This window comes from Knufia obscura (assembly GCF_036327395.1).
Source record: "Knufia obscura strain CCFEE 5817 isolate CBS 148926 chromosome Unknown scaffold_2, whole genome shotgun sequence".
NCBI classification, from domain to species: Eukaryota; Fungi; Ascomycota; class Eurotiomycetes; order Chaetothyriales; family Trichomeriaceae; genus Knufia; species Knufia obscura.
In genome coordinates, this window is record NW_027042688.1 from 2,562,731 (window position 1) to 2,584,875 (window position 22,145).

Sequence of the window (22,145 nt, forward strand, 5' to 3'; positions counted from 1 at the left end):
ATTGAGGGATTGCGAGACGCAACAGCGATCTGTATTGCAAGCACTACGTCGATCTATGTCCAAGCTCAAAGGCTACAGAAAGGACTATGTAAACATGAGATCACCTCAATTCCAGCTCGACTCTGGCCCACCATACGCCACCCTCCACACGCGACGTGATGCTAAAGAAACAGCCAAAGCAGGAAGTAACCATTGTGCAGAGCACCCCTCTCCTTGAGTACCACCCCTTGCCGAGTTTTTGTATCAAATCGGAGCCCTGCCACTTACGCCGTATGTAATGCTTTCGAGAATCGTCGTCTTCCCGGTTCAGAAGGGGTATGTATCATCAGTTCATTATGCTGCCAGTTCCCTCATGCTTTTGACCCGTTCGGCCCTGATTGTTGTGGCAGATCAGCTGGCGATGTCAAACTTCGTCTCATCCAAGGTCTCAATCGCTGTCGAAAAGAGATCGATGTTGTGCGCGTCGGGATGGGTAATGGAGGCTCCAAGTCTTCCGTGACAGGCTCCAAGTCCTACTTTGAAGGAGTCACAACAAGACTCGGTAAATTGCTTTTCAGCGCCTCCACACTCATGATACTGGTATTTGTGCTCCGTTGAGATATGCCTTGCCGTGGTGGTGTCTCCAGCCCGTTTTGCTTATTTGCAGAGAAGTAATCTTCGGCATCAGTATACTGTGCGCTGCTCGCAACACTATTGGCAGTACTCGATCGTTGTCTCTCCATTCCTGTGTCTGCTTTTCTGCCTTCGGAGATGACCCGTGAAGCTTGCTCAAAGTCTTGACAAGTGCATGTGACTGAGCCAGGTTGAGAGCTGAGCCAAGGATGCTCAAGCAGTTGAGCTGCCGTCCACCGCTGCTCAGGAAGCCAACATATCATTTTCTTCGCAAAGTCAATGAATGATTCTTTGTTTGCACCTTGCATGCGGTGGACTGCATTGTCCCAGTTGACATCCATGAACCATTTGTCAACCAGTTTCTGGCTCTTGAAGACATATTCCTCCTTCTCGCGGTCGTAATTGAAGTAATTGGAAGTTTTCAAACCCCGATCCAGCAACTCTTTTGGGGGCTGTCCCAGGAGGCAGATCATCAGTGCAAGATGCTCGTTGGCATGATACTTGCCAGGCGCAGTATTGATGTGATCGAATAAACCTTGAGTCTCAACTATATCCCACATCATGACCCCAAGATTCCAGATGTCTGCCGGATACGACCAGCCAGCACCAAGCAAAACTTCTGGACAGGTGAAGGCGTTCGACTGGATTGGTTTGTGTTGCGGGCCGCGATTACCAAATTCTGCCAGGCCGATATCTGTGATTTTGGCCGAAGCTAAGGCGGCATCTGTGATTGATTTGCCTTTATCATCGTCACCGACCAGTAATAGGTCACTGCTAGACTTGTACACTATATGTCCATCATGGCTGTCAGGGGCCTTTCTCGGCGGTGGATGTGCATGTTGATGCGCAACAAACTTGTCGAGAACCCCATTAGGATCGTCTCCCAAGCCCATCATGATATTGTCTGGTTTTAGATCTGTGTGTACCACATGGCATTCCGAATGCATGTAGTCTAAGCCTCTCAGGAGAGCGGGAAGGAGTTTTCGAAGTCTATCACTGTTAAATAGTCCCTGAGGGAACTTCTCCTGGCACTCGTCTATAGGCTCCCGCAGGACGTCATACACGATGCACAGGTGGTCTCCGTACTTTGACTTGATTTTAAATGTGTCCAGCATGAATCGCACGTGAGTGTACCCGGGGTGCCGGCTGTTGGTTTGCATCAACGTCTGTGCTATTTCTCTTCGGCCTTTTAGGAAATCCTCGGTAAGGGTGTTGACATTGATCTTTATTGTGACATATTTCCGAGCGCCTTTGCCAGCTGAGCTGCACCAAGTTAGTATGCGGCGTACGGTAGCTGCAGGCCAAGGCAGTACTTACGCATGCAGGTCCTTAGCCAACCAGACTGTGGCAGTCATGCCATACCCCAGCTTTGCGACAACCTCATATCGATCGTTCAGTTTCTCGCCAATCTTCGCAGAGTAAAATGTCTGTGGGCTATATTTAGGCAGCGTCTCTTCTTCGATGGGCCTGGCGGCTGATAGTATTTGTGCTTTGCTGTCCGGCGAGGCTGTACGAGAAATAGTCTGGGCGATGAAGCCAGAGAGTGTCCTATGACTAGAACTGCTTGTCTGTCTATGAAGAAAGTGTGGTGTTGGCATTTTGGCTGGCGGCCGCGATGACGGCGACGAGAATGTGCTTGGGTCCGTTTAGTCGCTATGATATTTGAGGTAGCATGGTGGAGGACGAATCTAGGATTTAAGGCGATGTCAATCAGGTACGAGTACCACCCGAAGTCCTAATGGTTCTGGCGACTCTGGTACAGCAACAAGTAGTCGATGCCTGTTTGGTTGCCCAGCGCAGTGAGACAGCGAACAGGAATTTTGAACAGGCGGTTGTCGGCTTGAGAGAACCGACGATGACGCAAACCGGTTATGATCAGCACCCACTATTGCCGAAACAATCGTGAAACACTGACTTTTGATTGTCTTCGGACAAAGACCACAGAATAGCAGCACAATAATTGCAAACCACTTCACTTCACAATAAGCCGGACATCAACGTCACTCTCGAAGCAGAGACACGTGCCTGAAGGCCGGGCGGAGAAGTCGAAAGAGCTCGACGCCGTTTGACTTCGATGCATGAGGCTTGGTGGTTGAGCCTGTCAGCAAGGCCATCACAAATGAGGCAAAGGACGTTGCACTGGGCCAAAATTAAGCCAATCGGGCCGTACGGGCTCTGGAAAATACCGCATTCTGGAGCGTTTCTGCCGGCCGTGACAGCCTGAAAGGCTCGCTGTCGCTCGTACTCCGTAACCCTGAGTGACATGCTCAGTTCGTCCATCACGAAGGCTCAAATCAGCATATATTGTCGTTCACATAAGCACTGGGCACAAAGCAAACCCGATTCAATCATGTAGCGTGCCCACAGGGTTTCAGCGTTTGCATACAAGAGGCCGCGCCTCGAAAAGGATTGATCGTGCTTCGTACAGAACAATGCCGCTTCATGCCAGCCCAGACCTTGGTAGCGACAAAATTACGCATAACAGGGGCATGGACAAGGACTCGGGCTCCGAAGAAGTAGAAGTTGATGGTAGTAGGGTTATGGTATATGCTGAACCAAGTCGGTGATTAATAAAAGCAGTAAATGCCAACAGGTCTCGTTTAGTTCGCAAATCCAAGGCAGTGTTACACCGACCACGACCGTCGACCGACTAGTACAGAATCATTTGGCAGCACATATCGCCGAACAATCAGAATGCCGTATCTGGAGGATTTCATTCTTTCTGTATCACGGCATGCTAGCCTCAGAAGCCACCGACACTTCCATGTGGCTTGCTCCTATGGTCTGAAAGAACTTGACAATCCATCTAATAGGCAAGAGTACGCCATGGAGAGCGAAACCGGACCTCGACGGAGAACACCTCTATGATTGGTCGTGCTCGCCTGGAATTACTCAGCTGACATGCGCCTTTCCCCTTCTGCTCGACCCAAAATTCTCCGCCATAGCTAAACTGGTGCAGAAGCCTTCATCTTCACGCCCTTCATGCAAGCCGTATCAAGGTACACGCTGCCGACCAATGGAGATGTTCGCGCCGTGACTCACTTTGTACGCCTTTTGTTGACATGCTTAGAGAACAGGGCCGATCTCGTTACATCATGCGTGAACCAGATATATACAGGCTCTTGCGGTCACGCATTGTGAGTTACTACTGTTTCCCTTTAGCATCACAGCCCAAGGAATCGATTGAACAGTTGCCCAAAACTTGCCAGCTTGCACGGCTCCTTGCTTCCGCTTGACGAGCACCTGTTCGTCATCTGATTGGCTGCAATCACTATTCCCCGCAGTCTGGCCAACGCGCAAGACTGGGTGGTGCATCTCAAGCCGATCTTCCACGCCTATCGCGGAGAACAAGCCTGCAGCCACGACTGGTCAACTACTTGGCGATCTTATCACAAGACCCACCTTCATCCACCTATAATCGCCTCATCACCACATGATGCCTCAGCAGGAGTCTTCGAACACTTCTGGCACTATGCCTTCTTTCTTTGCTTCAAGCGCAAACTTGCGCTCACAATCATTGCCTGAGCCACCCCAGCATGCGATCACTGGCCCATACGTACGACGAGGGTCCACTACACTGGAAGCGCTAGCGCGAGGGATGCGGAAGAAGTCTGAGCTAGAAATCGTCCTTGATGGCAAAGATGAGTTCGTTCGTACTTACTCTACCTTCGACCAGATCAAAGGCCATATCCAGCTCAAATTTGAGAAGGACACACTTATCAGCGACCTCAGTATCGTCTTCGAAGGCCAAGCTCAGACCTATGTCGAGAAAGTTGCGACCGCTTCCCCAACTATTGGGCGGACGACAGGGAGGCACACATTCTTGCGAGTGCAGCAGCCGATCTCGCCCGAGTCGTTACCGGAGGATATGCTTGGCAAAGCTAACACAGCATACATAGTACCCTTCACTTTTATAGTGCCGGATCGCCTTCTACCATATATCTGCTCTCATAAGACAGCCAACGACGAAGTTAAGAAAGCACATCTGCGACTTCCACCAAGTATCGGAGACCCGATGCTCTCAGGCGTAGGCAACGCCCTGATGGATGACCTGTCTCCGGAAATGGCCAGAATTTGCTACTCGATCAAAGCCAAGGTTGGCAAGGCATCGCCTGCTACAGGTCGAACAATCCACAGTGAGGAAAAGATTGCGAGAATACGGATTGTTTCTGCTCGTGAAGAAGAGCCTCCGTTATCAATTGACGAGCAGAGTACATCGTACGTCCTTCGCAAGGAGAAGAATGTTCGCAAAGGTGTATTTAAGATCGGTAAGAAGCTTGGCCGTCTTACAGCCGAAGTTACTCAACCGAGAAGTTTGAATCTACCAGTACCCGCAAGCGCAACCAAGTCTTCTGTCACGACCATGGCTGCGGTCACGCTACGCTTCGATCCTGCAACACTACAGGAGCAACCACCACAGATGGCGAACCTGGTGGCCAAGCTCAAAGTCAACACCTTCTTCGGCGCAGCGGCTTACACTGTCATTCCGGAAGTTGCGAAATTTAACAATTGGTCAACAATGCATGGGTTGTACCCAGAGACAGTCGCGCTTTCCTGCAGAAATATTGGCAGTGTGGCTTGGACAAAGCACAACCCAGAGGACTCAAAGCGCACGGGTGGCAATGGACTGGACGAGCTACAACGGCGCGACTCCAATTTCTCCACAGTGTCTTCCACATCATCAAGCTCATTAGCATCGATACCTGGAGCCTCATCATCGTATGACTCGTCTCTACCGTTCTACACAGCAAAAGTGCTAGTCCCAGTGTCCCTGCCACATACGTCGGTCTCGGATGAAGAGGGATTGGGTACTTCCATCAAGTCCCCTGTCGGTTTGAACCGCAACTCAAAACGCATAATCTTCACGCCAACCTTCCACAGTTGTCTCGTCTCCCGTTCCTACACACTCGAGCTAGGCCTTTCCTTCCACCCTGCCAGCAGTGCCGGCTCATCGAGCAATGCTCTCACGCAGTCGAGCATGACATTACGCACACCGATACAAATAAGTCAGGAAGGTGCAATTGCGCCACCAGCAGAGATGGAGAATCCGTTGCTCGATCTGAGCTTGGTGGAGGGCACAGACGAGTACGACGAAGCCATGGCCAGACATCTCGACCAACAGCTCAACTTCTCAAATCCTTTTTTGCGCGCTAGTGATAATGGACGACCCGAAGCGATACCGGAGTACGAGGAGGTCCAGACAACGGCTGCCTACAGCGACCAGGCGTCGAGACAGGCCCAACGGCATTCATCGATCGCAGTACCTCCATCTAGCCAGACGACGACAGAACAGCCACCAGAGTACTACTCCCCCTTCAGGACACCAGGCGCAGGCGTTATTGGAGGCCGACGGGTGAGTATTCGTTCATGACTATCTTCTGCATTTTCCTCAAGGTCAGACGAACGTGGCGACAACCATGTCTCTGATTAGTACCACATCGGCGTCAGGCTCAACCTGACAAGCATAAACTGACACATTGTCATGGCTCAGCACACCATCGTCACGCACTTTCCCACTCGATGTGCGTACGTACCCATGGCGTTCCTCGGTACGCTCTAATTCTGGAATACAGACATGAATGGTTCCTGGTTTGCAATTTGACGTTTCAACAAATCGAGATACCCTTTGCTTCAGTTGGCGTTGAGCAGTATGGCAAGCGAATTGTTTTGGGAGCATGATTATGTAGTATGCAATATGTACAGAATAGTCGCAATTTAACAATTACTTATACACTTTGGATTTGGTATTGCTGCCAGCACATTCCCGAGCCACCACCATGCCCATCTGAGTCGTTACACGGATGTGGTGTACCTGTTTCCTTTGTCTGCATTCTCTACCCAGTGATTGTCAGGATAGTGATCGTGAAGATTGACATGTTTGCTTCATCCAGAATATCACTACTAGCGACTTTCACTTCACTCTCGCGCAAATTTCACCAATGTGGCGATTGGCCTGTTAGCTGGAATATCCTTCTCGAAAGCATCTGATCCTAACAATCACAACAAATCGCTCCCAAACAACCTCCGAAGTACCCCATCTCAAGATGAATCAAAACTCCCTCGCAATCATGCTCGCGCGCAAGCGCAACCAGATCCCCGACATCGAAACACTGCTATATCAAAGATACCCAGAACGGACTCTACACCCATCGCGCGACCAGAACTACAACCCAGAACCACAACTACCACACCACTACCAACCACCCTACACAACCGTTCCAACCGACCTCTCCTACCCAGCATCCCCCCAAGAGCTATACCTCAACGCCCACCCTCCCCACTCCACACCAAAACCCTGGCTCGACACATCCCGCTACAAACTCCGCGACACAACCCCCACCCACACCCACCCCGAAACCAGTCGCATCAACCCCTTCTTCAGTTTCCCCGTGCCACAACCCCGGTCCATCCCGCACGCCCTCCTCATCCGCGACGCCCTCACAAAATTCCACACAGCAGTCTACCTCGCCGACGCCACCACGCTGCACAACGAAAACCTGCGCAAGGAGTATCTAGCCGCTATATGCGATGCGTATATGCCGGCTATGGAACGACTGGGCATAGCGAAACACCAGATCGTGTTCTTTTATCATGGGCGGGTTGAGATTGATATGGGGAATGAGGTTTGGGATGCGATGGGGGAGTGGGAGGGGAGGATGGGGAGGAAGAGGGAGGGGGAGTTGAGGGGGTGGAGGGATTTTGCGAGGAGGAGTGAGACGGTTTGGAGGGTTAGGGGGGATAGTGGGTTTGGGAGTACGAGTTTTAGGGGAAGGGGTGGGAGGAGGGAGAGGGTTGTGGGTGATGAGGAGTGGGATTGGCCGGGGGTTGAGGGTGGGCAGTGGTAGGGTGCTCGTGGGGTTGATTTTGGATTTAGGGGATTGTGCTTGGTTTACAAGGTATGGAGAAGCGGGATAGGGAGGACACCAGCATATACAGAATCTCTGGAACTTGGACGGTATCACGGTTGACATTTGTAGGGGCATTAGCTCGACCATTGCTCATTCTTGGTATCGAAGCCTAGTAGATCAGGGTCAATGTTGAGCTGTTGAAGCATCACGTCCATAGTGAATGATTGCTGCGGGTTTGTCAGTAAACGGTTGTTCCTGCATGTGTTTGAAGAACAGCTAACCTCTTCTTCTTTTGCAAGATCTCCCTCATTGAGTGTGGATGATTCTTGAAAATGGTTATTGGCGGACTCCTCGAAGCCATCTACCGGATCAGATGATGGTTGCTCCTCCTTATTATCGAACCAGTCACTGAACCGATCTTGACTCGAGTTGATCATCGAATTCTTTTGCCAGGCTTGTAATCCACCCATATCTTTGACTCGGCTGCTAGCTGATTCGAAGACCTCATCCGCAGCGTCTCGAGCTACATCTCGCCATTTCAGGATGAGCCTATTGAGTTTCTCTTCCTGGTTCGTCGACTGTATCTTGTGCGCTTGCTCAACCGCGTCTAGATCTTGTCGAAGCTTCCTCAGCTGCTGGCTTAGAGCAGAATACTCCTTCTGCAGCTCTGTGATGTCCACTTCCTCGTCCGGATGCTTGGTTGGACTCGAAGTTGGTAGCTTTGTTGGTGCATCGGTGGCCGGCAGAGCCTGGCAGGGTGTCGTTGCCTGATTGTCAGCATGATCATTCTTTTCATTTGGTATTGCAGCCTGGTGATTAGGGATCACTTTCAACGGAGAACGAAATGGTTTAGAGAGGGTCGAGGCAGTGGCATCAAGTCGTCTGCGTTTAGCAGGATTCATGTTAGTAGAGACAGAGTGACTTTAGGCGTGGGTTGATGCAAACAGTGTAGTAAGCGAGCTTGACCGCTGCTGGGCATCTGTGCAGACGGGGACTCAGTACGTAGATCCAGAGTCGCGTGCGATTGCAGTTTCAGTGAACTATGGGATTGGTAGGCTCATTCTCAGATTTGGTCAGGCAGTCCATGGAGGCGACGATGATCTCATTTGTATTTGTGTATTTGTGGCAGGAGCGACCTTTGTGATGAGAAGTGGCGTGTTGCGCCTGCCTGAAAGAAAGAGGTAGAAAAGTGCGAGACTGGCGGGCACCGTGACAAGTCAGACTCGATGCGAAGCTGGCACACGGGCGGCCAGAGCTGGCTCACCAGGCTTGTGAGGCATCATGTTTGCGCAGGCTTTGTCTCGCAGCGACTTCCACGGTCTCCTGAACATCCGCAGGTGTGCCTTTCAAGGTTGTGATTTGCTGCAGGCACGGGTGGGGCGCGTCAAATCGCGCTAGTGCTGGGTGCGCTGCACGCTTCTGAACACTCGAAATCATCGGATCTGGCAAGTCTGGAAAGAATGCGCATCTTCGCTGAGACGCTTGACTTTGCACACGGCTTAGTAGCAGGATCAGCTATTATCGCAACCATGAGCAATCATGCCTCAGTCCCACCCCATCATCATCAACCTTTCCATTTGCCATGCATCACTCCCTTTCTTCTCACCTCATCGCCATCAACCACCTTAGAGATACAAACCAGAGACCTGACATAATGAATTAAGCACCAACCTGAAATTGAGAGTGTACCACCGACTCGCAGCTCCGACCACAATTGCCTCACAGCTAATCACGCATCACCCAACCCTTACCGCCTGTCTTCGTGCTGCATTCCGCATTTTGACACAGCAAACTCACCATCACACCTGCTGACCACAACCATCGATAACACGTCGACGAGCGATACTGCTATCGACACCACACACCTGTAACAGTATCGTTCGTCAATGTCGACGACCACAATCATCATGTCGGCGACACCACTGACAAATGGTCGTACGGACAAGTCATCGAAGAAGCAGAGCAAGATAGTTGTGCTGTCAATACCTCCCAAAGTGCTCAAAAGGTTTCTGCCCAAGAAGGAGTCGCCATCAATAGCTTCATCGCCAGCTCCGACAGTCGAAGAGCCACCGAAGCTGAAGACAGTCGTGTCGCAAGAGATCAATTCAGAGGCAAACTCTACACCATTACCAACACAAGATGTACAATCACCAGGTGGTACCATTAACAAGATTCCTCCGCCAGTCAATGGGGTGAAAAGGTCTACACCCATGCCAGCTGACGGCATGCCAAAGCCAAGAGGTAAACCAGGGCCCAAGAAGAAACCACGGCTGTAAGTCACTTGCTCTGTACCATGATTGCTGATAGTGACTAATCCGAAAACAGTGAGGACGGCACGATCGACCACAGTGCATCCAAACCAGTCACCACCACTGCCAACCACAAACTAGGTCCCAAGGCTAACACTGGCTTTATCAACGCCAACCTCAGAGCTCTTGACCGGACCGGAACACCTTGTCGGCGGTGGGCACGCAAAGGCCTACAGCTTAAGAGCTTTACTGGTCACCTCTGGGAGGTCTCGGGTTGGAAAGGATCCGAGACTTCTGCATTTGCGGATGGCACATCTGACAGTTCCAACAAAGACATCTCTATGCAAGATGGCAGCGACCAAAAGCCCAGCGAAAGGAGTGATGACGCTGCAGGCAGTCACGCAGGTGATCATCCAGACAAGATGGAGATCACGACGCCTGCTGCCAGCTCACCGCCACCGATGTTGGCGCCACCCTCAGCGTCTTTTCAATCTTGACACAACCGAACCATGTACCAACATGTTGCATCATCTTGGCGTTAAAGGCAAAAGTTTTGACCCCAGGCACGCTACCTCAGCACTGTACTATTATGCTAAGTTACACATTGGCACGAGGTTGGCATGGAAATATTGGTTTCAGGTATCTATTATGTTCTTCGGATTAGGCGGGATACAATATCTAGCATGGCGTTTTCTTCTTGGGCTTGCGCATGTACTGTTGGGTTGGCATGAAATGTCTATGCTTCCGATGAGACGATCTCGTCGCACTGGTGAGAGAATACATTGTTTATGGAATGGAACCAACATATGAAGAGCACGTCCATAGATGCAAGGGTCGAAGATCAATGCCATGTTGCGGCGTAATCGTCGTACTACTGCCGGCTATCCTCAATTTCTTTCATGTGCGACAGACGTGCCCATTAACATTCAGGTCTCTCCAAAAGGTGTATCTTGTACAATGCCAAATGGGATTCCTGCATTGCATTATACATCACCATGCTGGCTCTACTTCACGTCGCAAGCACAACATAGCTGACCCACTTGCCGGCCCCGTGACCAATGATGACATGCCCCCGGTACCTAGCACGTACGAGTATCCCGCCATTAACATCGCAAACACCAACTTACACCAGCTGATACTTTCACATGTGACTATCCGATAATCAAGGCGAGCGGCATAGACTCCACGTCAAGCCCAGTGCATACTTTCGTCCCGAACCCAGAGAGATACCACTGTTCAGCGCCACCAACAAACGCCCATACCCTCCGATTTTAGTCGTTGCACATCTGAAAGAGGCTATCAGGTTCTCGACCACTGGGAAAGCCCCTTTGTGATTGCCCGGATTGGGCATAAGAGGAGGAAATGGCTGATGCCGGAGGGAGCAGCTCGATTAGGAGAAGCTCTTACGCTGGCTCTGCAAACATACCTAGGCGATTGTCATACGCTTCCGTGGTGACCGGAGCGCAAGCAAACAACCTGAATAGTCCAGCGAGATCTGGTGCTTTCCATCATAACGCTGCCACCGTCACAAACAATTCCTACCCACCTCAATACCAAGTCGATCAAAGGGTGACTGGGGGTGAGCACGGAATGTCTGCACACCGCAGCGGCATGTCTATCTCGTCACAAAGACCAGCAGTACCGCCGTTCTTCATGCCCTCCTATCTCGAGAACTCTCGCTACGCCAGGAAGCTCGAGGCTGCGTACGAGGTGAAGGTTCGTGCACTGCGAGATCAAGATGCCAGCGCGGCAGATTCGCGTGGGCCGACATGGGACAGCTCAGCCATCGCGCGCACACCTCCGACACACAGAGGAATGACATATGATGTGATAGAAAGCATCCCGCCTGCAGAGGACGATGTCATGCCTCTACCGTCCAAACTGAGCAGCACAGATAAGCATCAAGGCCTAGACCTGCTTGGTGATCACTATGAGATGAGATACAGTGGTGTGAACGGCAAAGATCTGGAAGCGGCATCAATACGGACTGATCACCCCATAAGCCCGCAGTGCGGCATCTACTACTACGAGATCACCATTCGGAACAAGAGCAAGGACTGTGCCGTGGCTGTTGGCTTCTCGAGCTCTTTCTTTTCCCTTGAAAGATTGCCTGGGTGGGAGCCACAATCATGGGCTTACCATGGCGATGATGGCAAGATATATGATGGTCAGCCAAATGGACATACCTATAGATCAGGGTTTGGCGAGAGGGATATCATTGGTTGTGGCATTGACTTCAATAAGGGCTCTGCATTTTTCACCAAAAATGGTCATGACCTTGGCGTTGCCTTCAAAGACATCAATTTCCCATCGACGCCCATATTCCCCTGCATAGGCATGAAAAAGCATAATGGTATCCTGATCAGTGTTAATCTTGGGCAAGGCCCTTTTGTCTACGATGTCAGAAACAGGTTGGCGGAAGAGGAGGAGAAGGTTGCTCTTCAGATATCAAAGACCAGGACAAACAGACTGCATCGCGATCAGCCCAACGAAGCTTCCTTCATGCAGGAGCTGGTAGCACAGTTCTTGTCTCACGGTGGATACATCGAAACATCGAGAGCATTTTCTGAGCAGGTGCAAGACGAGAGGAAGGCATTGCACGGCGAGGACTCGATGTTACCAGAGCTACAGAATGCTGATGCCCCTGATGCAAGGCCGAGGCAGCAGATCCGACAGGCAATACTGCAGGGCGATATTGATACCGCATTGGCTCATACCAATGAGCACTTTGAAGGAGTTCTACAATCACAGTCAAATGCTCAGATCGTCTTTCACTTGAGGTGCCGCAAGTTCATTGAGCTTGTGTTGAAGGCAGCGGAAATAGACAAGTCGAGAGACTCATTACGAAAGAACAGGCAATCGAGCAATGGCGTAAGTCATTCGTCTGCCGTGGATGATGTTTTTGACCAGCCTATGGAACTGGATGACGAGCAGCAATCTTCCGTGAACGGAAGCGGCAAAGCACCAGCAGATTTGTCGGAAACAGACGAATATACTCAGCTGACCACTGAAGCTCTTGAATATGGTCAGACGCTGAGGGAAGAGTTTGGCAACAAGAGCAAAGAGCATAACAAGTATCTCCACGACATATTCAGCTTGATGCCGTACTTCGATCCTTCACCAAGTCAGAATGGCCATTTGCTTGATGCGAGTGGGAGAACAAAAGTAGCTGAAGATCTCAATTCAGCCATTTTGAGTAAGTCATTCATGGTTTGAACAGAATCCATCACTAACATCGTGGCAGTCTCGCTCGGAAGATCTCCAACCGCCGCCCTCGAAACAATATGGCGCCAAACCGAGGCTCTCATCGAAGTACTGAGTCAAGATGGCGGTCCGGCGGCATTTATCAATTTACAGGCTCTAAACAACGACGGATAGAATCAAGGTACTGCTGTGCATAGACGAAGGAGGTCGACTGACTTGTATTCGACACGTTTTCCACTTCGACCAGAAAGGACCATTCTTAATGCTTGTATTGGGAATTGCCTTGGTGGTGCAACTCTGTTACGACCAGAAATGCCTAAAGCAGTAGCACGCCTGCTCAGCGCGAGTCGCATAATAGATCAATATTGAAAACATAGCATTGGAATTGCAGCACTGCAGGCAGACTACACGTTCGTCAATGTTCAAGTTGCCCATCTCATTCCACGCACAACCGATCATCAGTAACGATCATTAACGCACCCAGCTGGGTTAAGATCAAGGTCAGTGACACTGCGTCGCAACTTCTGATAGTAGCATGACCCGCATTGTTGCCTCCTTGAGTTTCGCCGTGGATATGCCACAACATTTACTGCCCCAGCCAACATCAGACTCGCGCGATAAACTTCACAACTATTACGAGGCTGGAAACCTCATCTCAATTCACAGCACTAACACCAAGACCTGTTTCGAGATTAAATCATTGAGAACCCATATCGGGCTTAGCGTTCAGGCCTGGCGGCCTCCCAGCCACAAGCCGACCGGGATTTATACTTAGCTTGTTCGGGCTTCCTCTGGCTTCCGAGGCTAGCGCACCATGTCAACGGACATTTCTGCCACGATCTTCACCGTCGTTGGCTGAGATCGCAATGTCCTCCAATCGACCAGATCCGCTACCCAACCTTCAGGATTTTGGATCTGCTCTCACAAACAAGAAAAGACCACAAAATCAAAGCCGAACCAGAAATCCTCGAGCACTCTTCGTACAGCCAGGCCATCACTTCTTAGCTTATCGTGGCTTGATTCACAGTCGCGGCGCATCCTTACTGGTCCATCTCTAGCTTCATCGCTTGACCGAATCACACCAATCTCACATCGCCTGCCTCGTGCTTTTTCGAGAATCACATCAGCCCAACTTGACCTCGACCTCACAGCCTCTCCTTCTTCTTCACAATGTCACCCTCAATTACAAACACCATGAGACGGTTCTCCCGAAGCTCATCTCAACGCAACTCACAGAATAGCGCAACGTCAACATCTGCACCACAGCCACTCAGCTCAAACCGTGATACTCAGCCATCGGGCACTGGAGCATACACACCACCACTAAGTGGTCAATCAGCGCCCAACGGCGGCCTTGCCACGAACGCAACCTCGAATATTCCTGGTGGTGCGCCGCCTGGGTACCACGGCGCGAACGACTCGAGACCCATCTCGGCGGCGAGTAATTCCAGCTTCGATTTCTTGCACAGGCCGGTCTCGCATCATCAACCACATCCAGTGCCTCCGAGCACGATGAGTGGACTTTCGAGAACAGATCAGGTCGTGCTTAGGTATTTCTGGGAGGATAAGTATGCTGATAATGCGAAAAGGGATCTGCATTTTGTAAGTTCTTGCGATCTTGGTGAAGGAGTGGTGGGTGTGAAAGAGCGCTTACTAACGGAATGAATCAGTTAAAATTCCCACACTTTCCACAATACCCATCTCACACAGATCTGATGCCATACTGTGAGATCTACCATCTCGTCAAGACCTCCCCAGGCGCATCAATAATCAGCCTAGGAAGCGCAAACGGAGTGTACATAGGGTAAGTCGTCCACCACCCCTCGTGACCGTGCACAGACCTGATTCATTCTGCAGCTTCGAACTCGCCCAAGGCGCCCAACTCCACATCGACATGGACGACGAATGGCGCGACATCAGCCACCACCGCGTCCTCTTCAAGCCCTACGAACAGATGCTCCGTGATCCAACCAGCAACTCTACCTTTCAAACGTGGCCGAAACCGCTCACGATTGAGTTTCTCGAGGAGCAGTATCGGAAGTGGATGATGGACCTGACGAGTGTGTGTTGGGTTGATGAGCCGGTGCGTGAGCTGGGTGGTGGGAGTGTGACGGGGGGCCCTAGTGGTGCTGGGACGGGGAGGTTGAGTAGGGGGAGTGATGGGGATATGCAGTTGGGGATGGATGGACGGGGTGGGAGGGAGATTTGAATACGATCGGGGGTAACTGCATTTCAGGGTAGTGAGTTTGGCGTTGCGCGAAGGGTGGCGAATGATGAGCAAAGAAGAGAGTTTCAGGCAACGAGGATGTGTGAGTGGTGCGGCAGGACAGATTGCGAGGATTTGATACGGGGAGGGCCTACTGCAGATGGACATGCGGAGGCTGTCCGGAGAAGGCTGTCTTTGCCTCATGCTGATGATGCGATAGCTGTTCGGCGGAGCCAAAGCGAAAGACAAGGCCATCGTGCTGCTGCCGATCAAGGTGTTGTACGAGCTGCTACTGTGGCGCGCGCCGAACAACCTCGACGTGCTCGGAGTCAAGGTCACAGACAATCTCGACAACTACGGACTTGGCACTTTCGAAACTCGGCTGGTATATCTTGGACATATCGAAGCCGTTGATCTGGAAGGTACACTTGGACTCTGTTTCTCATCTGGCGCATGGACATAATGGGCAGGATGTACACAGGGCTCTCGGGAGGATGGATGTACACTTGTATTTTGGACAGGTGAACCACGACTAATGAATAACGAACCAATCTCTATGCTTGGCGTAATCACTATTGTGACAGCACATAATGTTGTCTTCGGGCTGGCTTCATGGAAAGTGCCTTGTGTAACCCCTCGTGTAATTTAGTCGTTCAACACGCACCATGTCTGTCGAACTCCTCTTACCGCTTGTACGATCTTAACTTTCGGATGAGCCTTTTACCCAAATATCATCGTGTACTACGAACGATGTGCAATACTGCCTTGTTTGTCGTAGCAGAAGAACAGTACAGTGATCCTAGGCGTCACTACACTAAAAAGAGGTTCGACATATATTACCGAGCATTTGTGTTCCAGAGCTAGGTACTTTGCTACATAGTATCCTGGGACAACTCCGCACCAGCCTTACCTCAACCTGACTGCGAGACACCGTTCGTGCTTTCCGACTCCATGCTCTTTGGTCTATCCTTGATCGGTCATGGCGACTGAGCTATTGTTCAGCTCTCCCTTGACACAAATTGGCACTGGAGAATTATGCGCTGTAACAAGGGTCGGTCCTGAATTGCGCGAATGGTGGCCGTGATAGTAGTTGTGACAACTGTTCATGTATTCGGGGCTGACAGCTGGTTAGCGACTTGACTTTAGATTGACCTCACCTTATAGCCCTCGGGACTGACTGCAGGTTCTATTGCGAGGCTTGAGAGCTCCCTTCCGCAGCCGAGATCTCGGTAGTTGCGCAGCGCATTATTGAGAAGGATGAAAAACAGAACGGCACCTCTGTATAGCCCAGGAAGAAGAAACGCCGATTAGACTATTCTTGTACGTCACAGCGCGCCCAATGTGTTGAGAACGAGCCAGAAATCTAAAAACAAAACGAAGCAATGTGTACATGACAGAAGATAGTTCCGAGATGGAGTGTGACTATAACATAGGAAAACGGCGCCAGCAGTTAGTAGGCTCAACTTGGGTGAGTTGCAAGATGGTACCGAAGTTCGGAGTTCGGAGGACGGACTGGTGATGGTCATGCGATGGCCACTGTCTCGATGTTTCAGTGGGTATTGGAAGGTTCACTGAGGAGGTGCTGTTTCTGCTGTGGAGCTGAGAGCCTCCCGGAAGATCGGTGGCGAGATGGGTTTTAAAATGCGGCACCCAAGATGCTCACGACACTGCTTGCCACGCTGGGTGTGACCTCCGCCAAAACTCCCCAGGGCCATTCCATACCACAATTGACTGTGCATGAACGGTCGTGGCGCAGATTCGGATCACGGTTCTGACCTTGAACGCAATTGCTGATCGCTTCGCTCAAGTGAAACAACGTCACCAGAATATGCTTCCAGTGCCGGCTCAGAAGATGGTGCTCGGAGAGGAGATATGATTGGGCTACATGGCAAGGCAACTTGCTCCATTCTTGTACGGTCTCGCATATCGAATATCTGGACACCTTCTAATGTATCAGGCTGCTGGGACGGTTGCGGGCTGAGAGCAGTTGAGCCATCTTCATGATCACCGGTCTTTTCATCACAAGGCTTGCCTGGTAGGGCCGTAGCAACCTTGGCCTCGGACGCGGCATTTTGTGACCTTGATGGTTCCGCTTGATAGGCGTTTCTGTGCCCATTGGGTATGTCGTCTAGTGTCCAAGGATCCCACATCCATGTGCCCACTAACAGATCTTTGACGTCTGCAAAGCTATGTAAGTCCTTCAGCGGTGCAATTGATGCGGACGCAGGGAGCCCAGAACAGAGCACTGCTAAGGTGTGCCAGAGCAGGGCGCGGATCGCTTTAGACGTAGCGATCAGAGGTCTCGCTTGCCTCTCCTTGTCAAGCAACTCGCCGTTCCATGGCGTTCCATAAGAAAGCCACCGTGGCAGTATCTGCAAGTTACGTTCAAAGGGGTCAATGACCCCAGGAGACTTCTCCAGCAGCTCTTTGCGTGCCTCTTCGATTAACAGCTCGACCTCTTCGTCCCAGAACTGGGACCCATCTGCCAGTATGTTCTCGGACATCTGTCCAAAAACATGCTGTGAAGGGTCTTGAAGAGCCTCGGCGCCACGGCCGAACTGATCGCCGATTCCTTCGGAACTTCGCTGTCCAAAAGCGCTCAATCCACTTTCTGCGCTATGCGTGTTGTGGTTGTCAGAGCTCAGTATCGCAAAAGATGGTACGCCAGCGTAAGGATCATCACTGAGGGCTTCAGGCGGACTATGACTTCTCCCTTGACGAGTAGGCCCCATCGTAGGCGAGAGAAGGCGCGCCATTTCAGCCACGATGTCTGCCGCGACGGATTGATCATTCGTAGACGCGTTGCCACTGTCATCAATACCACCTCCACCTTGTGGTTCGAATTGACCGTATAGATTGTTCTCCATCGCACACATATCCCATTCAAGATCAATCAAACGTTTTTGTTCGTCATCAAATTCCTTGCCAGTTTTGCCACTTTCCACCACGTAGTCTTTGATATCAATGAGGCAGTCATCCCAGTCCGCTGCACTCTCGTCTCGTTCTACAGGCAGCCTCTCTCCCAGTAGTTGGACCATACGATGTATTTGTTGCAGCAAGTGGTGATGCAAGATCCTCATCTGTGCGCTTCGCTCTTTCGCAGTAGACCGCCTTCTCAACGCGCTCATCCTCAATCTCGCAACACTTCGAAGCTCGGCTAGCAAGGCCTCGAGGCGAAGCCGATCACTTGGTCTCGATGGTCGCTGAGCCATTCGCTCGATGAGCGCGGATGTGATGCCATTTTCATTGTCGTGTAGAGCGCCCAAAGTTATAGCTGACTCTGAGGGCTCCTGACTTTCCAAGTTCTTGTTATCAGATTCATCTCCGCTATCTACGGTATTGCCGTCGAGCGAAGAGCGCGGCTCGCTATCTTCGGGCACTCGCGGGCTGATTGGGGCATAGCTCTCTTGAATTGGCTCACAGCCAGCCTGCTGCAGCCGGCCTTCTGTAGTGAAAGAAGGGTACATATAGATTTGTCCTGTATCTAGCTGCGTTGGAGTAGCCAGCACCGGTCTGCGTGTGAGCGTCAGCCCCATAATAGGCAAAGCACAACTCCGGGCGAACTCACCGCATGTGTTGCTGATGGTCGGCATCTGGTTCGTCGGGCATGCTTCAAACCATTTGGAAGACGAACTGGCGTCAGATCGCACACTCATGATCACAGCCAGAGATATATTATCTCATGAGACCACGCATTAACACAAAAGCAAGCACTTAATCCATCACGAACGAGTCAAGTGCGGCGTGTAACCTGGATTGGTAGGCGTCATGTCGCAGATGCAGAGCCTTCTAGGCGTCTGTACGATGACAAGGCACCGGAATCAGCACGCTGGTGCGCACGGGACTAGTAGGTAAGGACCACGTCGGCCTGCAAGGCAACATGAAGCTATGAGAAGAGAGTCGCCTTGTAATGACCAGCGCGTCACAGGCGATCAAGCACATTACGAAGACGACCCAGATATGTAATGGATCTTGAAAATGGGAAGCATGGGGGCATGGCTGGCAACCACAAGCGAATCCACCAGTCGGCCCTCTAAGCCTTCCTGCTGGCGCTTAAATATTTCCCGACGAACTCGACTCTGGATGAACAGCTTCGACAGTACATCGACACCTAGACTATGGGCGCGTGCACATGCCACGTACATCATCGAGCACTAGATGGTCGCCAGCGCATCATGCCTCTGAAGCTGCATGAGATCGCTTGCGGCCACTGTCAAGCAACATATAGAGTCATGTCTACTTGCTTTCAGGCTGGACACCCGACTCTGGAGGCAATACTCCGCGGTCGCTTCAGTCTTGCTCTGCGTACTGTCACAAAGTACTTCACAGCGATTGAACAGATGTTATGGCGCCCCCTAAGCCACGTGCGAAGCCACTAGGCTCACGTGAAGGTGAGAGCAAGATAGTTAGTGTTTACTTGCGCTGAGGACTCACATCGGTGTTAGAGACCTTAGTATTTCGCCAAGGACAAGTTGACGAGGTGTTGGCCTCGGAGGATGCGTCTACAGCATCCGAGTACGTGCCTCTAATGGCCTTGTTGGCATTCATTGAAAAGTCAGCAGTGATCCGGACCGGGAGACAGTGCCGCGCAGTGCCAGCCAAATCACTACACTCACGCCCAGAACCAGGTCAGGCACATACCATATTTCATTGAACTGTCAACATTCTTTGTGTCTGAACCAAGCAGACAGTGGTAGTCGCTAACCTCTGATAGCGCCTCCAATGTACCCCTCGGTACCGTGCCTGAACATTATGTGCATGCGAGCCGTCAACAAACCCAACAAGCACGGCAAGCGCGGCCCAGGCCTTCAAATTCAGCGACAGTTCAAGAGCCCACGCTTGCTGAAATCTTGCAGCCAATCCCTCAATTGCTGACCTATTTTATCGGGTACGGTGAAGAGCAATTCGATACCTGCTTGACGTTTTGTAAGAAGTACCCCTCAATCTGGGACGAAGACTTCAGTACATTGGCCACGCTTGTCCTCGAATACATCAAACGTGGCGACGAGGAAGCTGCTCGACGCGTTGCTCAGCGATATTTGATGCTAGAACTTAGTTCTCGAGCTAAAAGTATCGAAGGACGAATCGAATGGCTAGAGAGACGGAATAGAAAGGGCAAAGACCGTGACGAGTTTGAACTCTTATGCCAGAATTACCTCGAGAAGGCTCGAGTGAAAGTGGGCAAAGAACCGCATGAAGCCCCAACTGGAGCGTCGACAGGTCCTAACCGACACGATGCAAAGACAATCAAGGAGGCGAAGGGCGAGGGCGACAACGCTGTGAAAAAGTCTTCAGGGAGGCCTGGGACAGTGACGCAGGCACCTGGGTCACAGAATTTACCTCAAAGTGCCATGAATACTGCAGGCCTGAGTAAGGGAGGACCAGCCCGGCACGCCTCGCAGTCGATGAACCAACCGCCCCCGAACATTCAAGGTGGACTGGGGGCACCAACTGCAACAAGGTCATCTGGTCAAGGCCAGCGCAGGCAGAGTATGACTTCGGACATAGGGTCCTTTCGGGGTGGCCCAGCAGCAGTTGGAGACCGACCTTACCGTCCAGGACCCAACCCAGAGTACACGAAAAGCTGGCCCAAGGCAGTGACGAACCAACTGCACGAAAGCTATAAGGTCTACTATGGCAAGAAGAAGGACGAAGTCTTTCAGATTGGCAGCATGTTGGCTGTTTTTTGGCATGAAAACTATGGCTCACATTTACCACCTGAGATGCAAGATGTGCCACGCGGCGCGTCTCTGGACAGGCTTGGGCAGAGCGGGTTCATCACACAAGCTGACAACCAGGAGCAGATCTTCAGTAATTATCGCCGTTTCATCATTGTCAACATGCGAGACGGATTTTCAGTTGGTATCCCGATAACGACTTACAGCGGCAAGGGAATCACTGCGAAGAAATTGTCAGACAGAGAAAGATCGGCTCACACGATAGTATACGATAGCACTCTGAAGCCTACTTTACTGCCAAATGAGCCTGAATTTCCAAAAGATCCAATCGCAGTCAAGATGAAAGATGGCAAGACCCTCAAACCGTCCAGCCGACTCTATTATGCTAAGCCATCGAGTATCAATCACAACATCAAAGTTCAACATCTGGGGAATGTGATCCCAAGCCACATTCACACTCTGCTTCTAAATTTCGATGAGGAGGTTTCGCCGCTGTCAAGAGCGTGATCAGCGACTCAAACATTGAGATAGCAGCAACTTTGATGGATTATTGCTCATCACAACATATACGTTCGATCTTCTTAGAGTCGCCATCAGGCACGAAGTTGATCGCATTGGAGCGCATAACAATTGCGTCGCAGATTGTGCCTTATCGCTGAGCGATAGACACGGCGCATGCGTTGAGCTCAGAACCAATTTTGGCAGGGGCTTGAGTGTCCGGCAAGGACAATAAGTAGTTCACGAGAACAGCAGCACTTCGTGATACTTGCCCCGACCACCGCAGAAGCATTGAAGACGTGACACTGGGTGTCTTCGGAGAATCGACACGAGCGGAACGCTCCGCAACCTCGGTGCAATGCCCAAACCGAGCCGAGAGCATGAACAATACTCACCAGTCCAGGAATCTGTCACACCGGACTCAGATGCTCAGCCAATTAGATGTCTGTGGCTGTGAGCTGGATGAATGGCTAAGATGCCGCGGCTTGATTGCGAATACCACGAGCAACAGCTTGATACAAACAATTCGAGTTTGTGACAGCTTCATTTCGCTATCTGTAACGCTGCCAAGACCAACAGCACGCCCGATCCTTGAGTCGTATCAAAGCCAGAATTGCCTTTGATGGCATTAGACGGCATTTCGTTCCAGACGGTTGCACAAATTACGGAACGGACGGCCTACGTGTTGAGCCTTGATTAAACGCGTCAATCGCGATGTGTACAAGCTTACCAAGAAAAGAGGAGAAGACCAAATCTGGCAAGGATGGGGGTGTGATTCTCGTGTGATCCTTGCAGATCTATCCGCGATTGGAACGGCAGTTGTTGCCCACAGCAGCTGCGCACTTGTTTT

The 22,145-nt window shown here is 51.2% G+C and overlaps 9 protein-coding genes across 9 annotated transcripts; 6 read left to right on the forward strand and 3 right to left on the reverse strand.

Moving 5' to 3' along the window:
- Nucleotides 1-512: 512 nt before the first annotated feature.
- PMZ80_002801 (uncharacterized protein) lies at nucleotides 513-2,210 on the reverse strand (the record flags this gene model as incomplete). Its single annotated transcript, XM_064871233.1, has 2 exons — nucleotides 513-1,875; nucleotides 1,930-2,210. The coding sequence occupies 2 exons, from the start codon at nucleotides 2,208-2,210 to the stop codon at nucleotides 513-515; spliced, it is 1,644 nt and encodes a 547-aa protein (XP_064733686.1).
- Nucleotides 2,211-4,048: 1,838 nt separating this feature from the next.
- PMZ80_002802 (uncharacterized protein) lies at nucleotides 4,049-5,983 on the forward strand (the record flags this gene model as incomplete). Its single annotated transcript, XM_064871234.1, has 1 exon — nucleotides 4,049-5,983. One exon carries the CDS (start codon nucleotides 4,049-4,051, stop codon nucleotides 5,981-5,983), a length of 1,935 nt encoding a protein of 644 aa, XP_064733687.1.
- A 673-nt stretch (nucleotides 5,984-6,656) lies between these two features.
- On the forward strand, nucleotides 6,657-7,457 carry PMZ80_002803 (uncharacterized protein; the record flags this gene model as incomplete). Its single annotated transcript, XM_064871235.1, has 1 exon — nucleotides 6,657-7,457. One exon carries the CDS (start codon nucleotides 6,657-6,659, stop codon nucleotides 7,455-7,457), a length of 801 nt encoding a protein of 266 aa, XP_064733688.1.
- A 137-nt stretch (nucleotides 7,458-7,594) lies between these two features.
- Nucleotides 7,595-8,362, reverse strand: PMZ80_002804 (uncharacterized protein; the record flags this gene model as incomplete). Its single annotated transcript, XM_064871236.1, has 1 exon — nucleotides 7,595-8,362. One exon carries the CDS (start codon nucleotides 8,360-8,362, stop codon nucleotides 7,595-7,597), a length of 768 nt encoding a protein of 255 aa, XP_064733689.1.
- A 1,005-nt stretch (nucleotides 8,363-9,367) lies between these two features.
- Nucleotides 9,368-10,206, forward strand: PMZ80_002805 (uncharacterized protein; the record flags this gene model as incomplete). Its single annotated transcript, XM_064871237.1, has 2 exons — nucleotides 9,368-9,732; nucleotides 9,786-10,206. The coding sequence occupies 2 exons, from the start codon at nucleotides 9,368-9,370 to the stop codon at nucleotides 10,204-10,206; spliced, it is 786 nt and encodes a 261-aa protein (XP_064733690.1).
- Nucleotides 10,207-11,071: 865 nt separating this feature from the next.
- Nucleotides 11,072-13,087, forward strand: PMZ80_002806 (uncharacterized protein; the record flags this gene model as incomplete). The annotated part of the gene is made up of 2 exons (XM_064871238.1): nucleotides 11,072-12,905; nucleotides 12,954-13,087. 2 exons carry the CDS (start codon nucleotides 11,072-11,074, stop codon nucleotides 13,085-13,087), a joined length of 1,968 nt encoding a protein of 655 aa, XP_064733691.1.
- A 1,020-nt stretch (nucleotides 13,088-14,107) lies between these two features.
- PMZ80_002807 (uncharacterized protein) lies at nucleotides 14,108-15,122 on the forward strand (the record flags this gene model as incomplete). The annotated part of the gene is made up of 3 exons (XM_064871239.1): nucleotides 14,108-14,515; nucleotides 14,584-14,717; nucleotides 14,771-15,122. The coding sequence occupies 3 exons, from the start codon at nucleotides 14,108-14,110 to the stop codon at nucleotides 15,120-15,122; spliced, it is 894 nt and encodes a 297-aa protein (XP_064733692.1).
- A 1,760-nt stretch (nucleotides 15,123-16,882) lies between these two features.
- Nucleotides 16,883-18,692, reverse strand: PMZ80_002808 (uncharacterized protein; the record flags this gene model as incomplete). Its single annotated transcript, XM_064871240.1, has 2 exons — nucleotides 16,883-18,632; nucleotides 18,688-18,692. 2 exons carry the CDS (start codon nucleotides 18,690-18,692, stop codon nucleotides 16,883-16,885), a joined length of 1,755 nt encoding a protein of 584 aa, XP_064733693.1.
- A 772-nt stretch (nucleotides 18,693-19,464) lies between these two features.
- On the forward strand, nucleotides 19,465-21,304 carry PMZ80_002809 (uncharacterized protein; the record flags this gene model as incomplete). The annotated part of the gene is made up of 3 exons (XM_064871241.1): nucleotides 19,465-19,510; nucleotides 19,565-19,673; nucleotides 19,834-21,304. The coding sequence occupies 3 exons, from the start codon at nucleotides 19,465-19,467 to the stop codon at nucleotides 21,302-21,304; spliced, it is 1,626 nt and encodes a 541-aa protein (XP_064733694.1).
- Nucleotides 21,305-22,145: the final 841 nt, after the last annotated feature.